This window comes from Neoarius graeffei, chromosome 7 (genome assembly GCF_027579695.1).
Source record: "Neoarius graeffei isolate fNeoGra1 chromosome 7, fNeoGra1.pri, whole genome shotgun sequence".
NCBI classification, from domain to species: Eukaryota; Metazoa; Chordata; class Actinopteri; order Siluriformes; family Ariidae; genus Neoarius; species Neoarius graeffei.
Genome location: NC_083575.1, coordinates 19859400 through 19867697, shown reverse-complemented (window position 1 = coordinate 19867697; position 8298 = coordinate 19859400). Strand labels below are relative to the sequence as shown.

At 43.6% G+C, this 8298-nt stretch overlaps 1 protein-coding gene across 3 annotated transcripts in view; it reads left to right on the top strand.

The window, feature by feature from the left end:
• The first annotated feature begins 4714 nt into the window (after window positions 1-4714).
• Window positions 4715-8298, top strand: part of LOC132889156 (zinc transporter ZIP9) — a 35483-nt gene continuing 31899 nt past the window's right edge. The window contains exons 1-2 of one of the 3 annotated variants that reach the window (XM_060925385.1): window positions 4715-4982; window positions 5387-5492. In XM_060925385.1, coding sequence (XP_060781368.1) covers window positions 4887-4982; window positions 5387-5492 — 202 coding nt within the window. In that variant the 5' untranslated portion in view covers window positions 4715-4886. The remainder of the gene's footprint in view (window positions 4983-5386; window positions 5493-8298) is intronic. The other 2 variants (XM_060925384.1, XM_060925386.1) reach the window with 2 other exon arrangements.

The following is an 8298-nucleotide window of genomic DNA, read 5'->3' as shown; positions in this document are numbered from 1 at the left end:
GGCAGACTGAACACAGAAAAGTGATTTATGTATACAAATAAGTTTGGGGGCTCTTTTTTTTTTTTTTTGGCTTACCTTTTTAAAAAGCTACTTCGAAATAAACACTACCATTTTATAACCCTGCAACTATAACCAAATAAATTTATTTGATATGATTTGTTGAGGGGCGGCATGGTGGTGTAGTGGTTAGCGCTGTCGCCTCACAGCAAGAAGGTCCTGGGTTCGAGCCCCGTGGCCGGCAAGGGCTTTTCTGTGTGGAGTTTGCATGTTCTCCTCGTGTCCGCGTGGGTTTCCTCCGGGTGCTCCGGTTTCCCCCACAGTCCAAAGACATGCAGGTTAGGTTAACTGGTGACTCTAAATTGACCGTAGGTGTGAATGTGAGTGTGAATGGTTGTCTGTGTCTATGTGTCAGCCCTGTGATGACCTGGCGACTTGTCCAGGGTGTACCCCGCCTTTCGCCCGTAGTCAGCTGGGATAGGCTCCAGCTCGCCTGTGATCCCGTAGAACAGGATAAAGCAGCTACAGATAATGAGATGAGATGATTTGTTGGGCATCTGTTAGCTAATTCTTTGGTTTAGTTACAGGGCTTGCTGACATCACGTTACTGTAAATACTATCCTAAAGGCTCGTTTGAAATGAAGTCAAAAGTCCTGCTGTCGAAGACACCTGTCTATTATGGCAGTGAGGCAACAAGGCAACAACCTTCTGTTTCAAAGGCAGCTAGTATCTTACCAACACAACCCCACATATCCAGAACCAACTTGTCCCTCGCATTAATGCAGTGGATAGATTCCACACTTTTTTTAAAGCTTCATGTTCAGGATCACAGTGAATCCAGAGACAATTCTGACACCTGGGATGTTCGCAATTCACCTGGGATTGGGATTGGACACCATTCCAGCACATAGCACCCTTCGCATACACATTTACACGTTCATTCACACCCTAGGAGCAACGCAGAGAACATGTGACAGGACCTCAAGCTCAAGTACAATGTTTGTTTTACTGTTTATATTATTTTGTTTAAGGTGGCACGGTGGTGTAGTGGTTAGCGCTGTCGCCTCACAGCAAGAAGGTCCGGGTTCGAGCCCCGTGGCCGGCGAGGGCCTTTCTGTGCGGAGTTTGCATGTTCTCCCCGTGTCCGCGTGGGTTTCCTCCGGGTGCTCCGGTTTCCCCCACAGTCCAAAGACATGCAGGTTAGGTTAACTGGTGACTCTAAATTGACAGTAGGTGTGAATGTGAGTGTGAATTATTGTTTGTCTCTGTGTCAACTCTGCGATGACCTGGCAACTTGTCCAGGGTGTACCTCACCACAGGATAAGCGGTTAGGGATGATGGATGGATGGTCTTGTTTTTATTACAGGGGTAGATCCAGGAAAATATGAAGGAGGGTGGGGCATCAACCTAGTAAGACCAGGGATCCGGGAGGCCCCGGAATCTCTTCGGTTTTTAAATGCCTGGAGATGCATTTTGAGCTGTCAGAGACAGGTTATAAATGAAATCTCTGAAAGAAAATTACCATATCAAAAATATATTTTAAAAATAGGAACTTTCAAAGCCATTTTATTAGCCACTGAAAATAATATTGTCAGAGTTGTAGGTATATACATAGAACATAATTACAGCTGATACGGTATATGGTGATATTTATGAAAGTTGCATTGTCATATAATGCATTACCACATGACACACTACAGTGTAGTACACTGACCACAAAACACCTTCTATCAATGAATTATTACTGTTTTAGCAACTGCAATCTGAGCTCCTATGCAGGACATTCAGTGTACATATAAGACAGTGAATACACCCAGGTAAACTGAGTGGCCATTTAAGGCAGAGTTTAATACCGAGATAACTATAAACAAAGACTGCAAGAGTTGCATGTCTATAATACAAAGTCAGTAACAGCAATCTGAGCTCCTGAGTCTAACAGACTGAGATAACGATACAATGATTGTGTGAGTTGCATGTGAACAAGTCCGATAATAAGTCTTAGCTCCCAAGACTCAGGGGATTTCAATCAGGTTTTCTTCAGAGCCGCTGCAAAAATCAACATCTCTCACAGCCCTATCCGGCTGCTGTCATAAAAATCAAAGTGAGGCTCACCCACAAAACAGCACGTACACCATGCACATGCACAGGGTATAGTGAGTACAGGGAGACCTTATTAATGAATACAAGCGGTAGACGGACAGCCGACCTGTGTGTGTACACGGTAAATCTGCTGCAGCATCTTATCATTTTGGCTTGTGAGCATGTGTGTGGATGATACCATGAACATAAAAAGATGGCACACACCCTTTACATGTAGTCTACAGTGCAGTCCGGGAATGCAGTATATGTTATGTCGATGCACAAAGTTTCCGCGCCCTGTTAAAATCCAACAGGACTCGCCCAGCTTGCTTTTCACTGCATTCGTGTCACGAGTGAAAAAACCTAAGCTAGGACCTACTATTACCATAAACTCTTCAGCTCAATCCTACATTAACTTTTTTTGTTTTTTTAAACCTTATTAATTAAATTAAAAAAAATGGCGGGCATATCTCAGTATCTGCTACTAAAACTTTTTTGGGGGGAAATATTATATATGGCCAACAGTATGTGAACACTTAACCATCACACCCATATATCCTTGTTGAACATCCTATTCCAGATTTAGTTCCCCCTTTACTGTTCTAATAACCAACATTCTTCTGGGAAGGCTTTCCGTTAGATTTTCAAGTGTGGCTGTGTGGATTTGCTCCTTCGCCCTCAAGAGCATTAGTGAAGTCAGGCACTGATATCAGGTGAGGAATTCTGAGCGCAGTCTGTAGATGTTTCAGTTTATCCCATTGGTGTTCAGTGGGGTTGAGGTCAGGGCTCTGTGCAGGCCATTTGAATTCTTCAACTCCAACCTTGTGTTTTGCTGGAACAGGTTTGGGGCCTGGGGGCACGGTGGTGTAGTGGTTAGCACTGTCGCCTCACAGCAAGAAGGTCCGGGTTCGAGCCCCGTGACCGACGAGGGCCTTTCTGTGTGGAGTTTGCATGTTCTCCCCGTGTCCGCGTGGGTTTCCTCCGGGTGCTCTGGTTTCCCCCACAGTCCAAAGACATGCAGGTTAGGTTAACTGGTGACTCTAAACTGACCATAGGTGTGAATGTGAGTGTAAATGGTTGTCTGTGTCTATGTGTCAGCCTTGTGATGACCTGGCGACTTGTCCAGGGTGTACCCCGCCTTTTGCCCATAGTCAGCTGGGATAGGCTCCAGCATGCCTGCGACCCTGTAGAACAGGATAAAGTGGCTACAGATAATGAGATGAGATGAGGTTTGGGGCCTTTAGGTTTGGTGAAGGGGACATTGTGTAATGCTACAGCATACAAAGACTGGATAATTGCGCGCTTGTAAATTTCATCCATCTGTAGCCGCTTATCCTTTACAGGGTCGCAGGCAAGCTGGAGCCTATCCCAGCTGACTGTGGGTGAGAGGTGGGGTACATGCTGGACGAGTCGCTAGATCATTGCAGAACTGACACTTAGAGATAAACAACCATTCACACCTACGGTCAATTTAGAGCCACCAGTTAGCCTAACCTGCATGTCTTTGGACTGTGGAGGAAACCCACGTAGGCACATGCAAACTCCACACAGAAAGGCCCTCGCCGGTTGCTGGGCTCAAACCGAGAACCTTCTTGCTGTGAGGTGACAGCGCTAACCACACCACCACCATGCCACCTGCTTCTAACTTTCAGTTTAGGGAAAATCCATATATCAATGCGATGGTCAGGTGTCCGCAAACTAATAGTATAGTGCAGGGCTTTTCAAAGTGTGGGGCATGCCTCCTCTAGGGGGTGCCAGAGTTCTTGGGGGGGGGGGGGGGGCGCAACGTGAGGAAAAATAAACCAGAATAAGTTACTATTGCGGACATTTAGCGAACTTCAGCTAGCCTTTGCCAGAGACAAAATGGATCGATTTTTAGTACCTAAAGCTACAGTGAGTGAGGAGACAGAGTCTGGGCCAAGCAAAAAAAGAAGGAAGTATGACCACGATTATTTAAAGTTTGGATTTTCATGGACTGGATCTGAAGATGCTCCACTGCCACAGTGTGTTGTCTGCCAAAAGGTGCTAGCTAACGATGCTATGAGATGTTTAAAATGTGTAAAACAAGATGTTTAAAAAAAAAAAAGCACAGATGTTTAAAATGTGTAAAAAGTGTTTTAAAAAGCACAGATGTTTAATTTTAAACATCTGTGCTTTTTAAAACACTTTTTACACGTGTAAAAAAGAGGTTTTAAAAAAGCACAGATGTTTCAAATGTGTAAAACAAGATGTTTTTAAAAAAGCAGATGTTTAAAATGTGTAAAAAAAAGTTTTAAAAAAGCACAGATGTTTAAAATGTGTAAAAAATGTTTTTAAAAAAGCACAGATGTTTAAAATGTGTAAAAGAAAAAAATAAAAATGTGTACAACAACCATTTTTTTTAAATACGAATGGAACATTAAGTATAGCAACAACAAAAATTGTAAGGGGGGCGCTGTTGTTTATTTGCTGTCTGAGGGGGGGCTGACTCTCCCACACTTTGAAAACCCCTGCTCTAGTGGATTATGAAGAAGAAAAAGTAGCATTAATCACAGTCTCGTGATTTGCCTCCAGAAATCTTGCGTCATCGGTGTAGTTCCTGCACTTGTCCACTAGATGGTGGGTTTTCACTGTTAAATCGACTGTAGTTTTCTCTATTGCTTAAAACTGCGACGTGGAAAGTTTGAAATTGCGTTACGTGACATCACGAGGGCCTTTAGTCCACGTTTGGAACGTGTGTGTGTGTGTGTGTGTGTGTGAAGAGTAAGACACTTGACTATAATTAAAGGTGAGTGCACTGAAGTAGAGGAGAGAGAGAAGAGCTGAAAGCAATGGACGGAGCGGTGGCTGTTATTTTAATCTCTGTGGCGATGTTTGTGGGATGTTTTCTGCTCGGACTCATTCCATTAATAGTCAAGTTTTCCCAGGTAAGAATAAACCTGCCATCTTCATCATACATCTGAAACAGTATGACAGACAGACGCACAGTGTTCCTGTGTCTGTCTGTACTTTAATGCTCCTTAGTTTTCTCTCCAGGGTGCTAGTGTGCATTACTGAACGTTGTTTTAACTTGGACTAGAGACTTAAAACCTAAAAATATATTAACAATAACAATATTAATGCTTCTTTATTTCATAACAAGCGTGTATTCAAACTCTGTAGGTGTCTAGAAACGCAGAAAATTCATGAATAATCATAGGAAGTTTGGACTGACACAGACCTCCTATAAATCTGTATCAATATAATCTGTGCTTTGCTTAAACACTTGAACAATTTCGTATTGTAAATGCTTAATGCTGTAGTTAAAACGCACTGATCCACACCCTAACAGCAGAAGCAGCAGTTTATTACCGTGCTGGGGGCGGGGCTTCTATGTGGCACCGCCCTCGCGATTATTATTCCAGAAGGGGTGGAGCTACTGGAGGGGTCATCCAGAGGTGAGTAAAGTCTACTTCTAACCACTGATCCAGAAGTAATTTTTTTTAAGAAACCTTTATTTGTCACATGCACACTTTAAGCACAGTGAAATTTAACCCACCTGAAGCAGTGAACACACACCCAGAGCAGTGGGCAGCCACACCAGAGCGCCCGGGGAGCGGTCAGGTACAGTTAGGTCCATAAATATTTGGACAGAGACAACATTTTTCTAATTTTGGTTCTGTACATAACCACAATGAATTTTGAACAAAACAATTCAGATGCAGTTGAAGTTCAGACTTTCAGCTTTAATTCAGTTGGTTGAACAAAATGATTGCATAAAAATGTGAGGAACTAAAGCATTTTTTTTTTAAACACAATCCCTTCATTTCAGGGGCTCAAAAGTAATTGGACAAATTAAATAATTGTAAATAAAATGTTCATTTCTAATACTTGGTTGAAAACCCTTTGTTGGCAATGACTGCCTGAAGTCTTGAACTCATGGACATCACCAGACGCTGTTTCCTCCTTTTTAATGCTCTGCCAGGCCTTTACTGCAGCGGTTTTCAGTTGCTGTTTGTTTGTGGGCCTTTCTGTCTGAAGTTTAGTCTTTAACAAGTGAAATGCATGCTCAATTGGGTTGAGATCAGGTGACTGACTTGGCCATTCAAGAATATTCCACTTCTTTGTTTTAATAAACTCCTTGGTTGCTTTGGCTTTATGTTCTGGGTCATTGTCCATCTGTATTATGAAACACCGACCAATCAGTTTGGCTGGATTTGAGCACACAGTATGTCTCTGAATACCTCAGAATTCATCTGGCTGCTTCAGTTCTGTGTCACATCATCAATAAACACTAGTGACCCAGTGCCACTGGCAGCCATGCATGCCCAAGCCATCACACTGCCTCCGCCGTGTTTTACAGATGATGTGGTATGCTTTGGATCATGAGCTGTACCATGCCTTCGCCATACCTTTTTCTTTCCATCATTCTGGTCGAGGTTGATCTTGGTTTCATCTGTCCAAAGAATGTTCTTCCAGAACTGTGCTGTTTTTTTTAGATGTTTTTTAGCAAAGTCCAATCTAGCCTTTTTATTCTTGAGGCTTATGAGTGGCTTGCACCGTGCAGTGAACCCTCTGTATTTACTTTCATGCAGTCTTCTCTTTATGGTAGATTTGGATATTGATACGCCTACCTCCTGGAGAGTGTTGTTCACTTGGTTGGCTGTTGTGAAGGGGTTTCTCTTCACCATGGAAATTATTCTGTGATCATCCACCACTGTTGTCTTCTGTGGGCGTCCAGGTCTTTTTGCATTGATGAGTTCACCAGTGCTTTCTTTCTTTCTCAGGATGTACCAAACTGTAGATTTTGCCACTCCTAACATTGTAGCAATTTCTTGGATGGGTTTTTTCTGTTTTCGCAGCTTAAGGATGGCTTGTTTCACCTGCATGGAGAGCTCCTTTGACTGCATGTTTTCTTCACAGCAAAATCTTCCAAATGCAAGCACCACACCTCAAATTAACTCCAGGCCTTTTATCTGCTTAATTGAGAATGACATAACGAAGGAATTGCCTGCACCTGCCCATGAAATAGCCTTTGAGTCAACTATCCAATTACTTTTGGTCCCTTTAAAAACAGGGTGGCACATGTTAAGGAGCTGAAACTCCTAAACCCTTCATCCAATTTTAATGTGGATACCCTCAAATGAAAGCTGAAAGTCTGGACTTTATGTCCATGTCCATTATATAACTATAACTTGAATAGGTTTCAGTACAAAAGCAGCGCTTTGTTGTAAAGATGCGAACGAAAAGCTTAAAAAAAATAACATATACGGGCAAAAACAATACAGGATTCATATGGCAGCTTGATACTGAGGTCCTTTACCCAGTCACATACAAAAAAGTTGTAAGTCTCCATACTCTTCCACGCTTTCATCTGTTCTGCGGTGTAGAAGGACGTCTGCAACACCAGATCGTTTGAGATGTCGGGGAACTCGACTGAAGGGTAGTTTTTGAGATCATATGACAAATCCTTCTTTCTCAGACTGTAGGGGTCGATTCCATTGCACACAGCAATCTTCTCTGAATATACCTAAAGCGAGCAGTGGCTTCTAGGTTACGAGCGTACTCTGATAAGTTATCACTAGGTGTTTGCACTACAGCAGCCGTTTTGGTTTGGTTGACCACCAGCAGTCTTACCGGAAGTGAAATCGCTCAGAAAAGTCACGTGACTGAAGCCCAAGAATACTGTGCCATAGTTGCCAACCCCCAGAAAATTAAAGAAGAAGAAGAAACCTTTATTTGTCACGTGCACACTCAAGCACAGTGAAATTCATCCTCTGCATTTAACCCATCTGAAGCAGTGAACACGCGCACGCGCGCGCACACACTCCGAGCAGTGGGCAGCCACACCAGAACGCCCGGGGAGCAGTCAGGGGTCAGGTACCTTGCTCAAGGGTACTTCGGCCTCCCCACGTCAACCTAACTGCATGCCTTTGGACTGTGGGGGGAAACCGGAGCACCCGGAGGAAACCCACGCAGTCACGGGGAGAACATGCAAACTCCACACAGAAAGGCCCTCACCGGCCACTGGGTTTGAACCCAGAACCTTCTTGCTGTGAGGCGACCATGCTAACCACTACACCACCGTGCCGCCAGGCAGTAGATCAGATTGCGTGACGCAGTCGTGCCCTTCTAGGGGGTTTTGGAGGCATGCTTCCTCTGAAAATTTTGGGGGAAAAAAGGTGTAAAATGGTGCTTTGTCCTGCATTCTGAGTGCCATATTTGAGGAAAATTGATCTGGAAATCAGACCAACATCAGTGTAG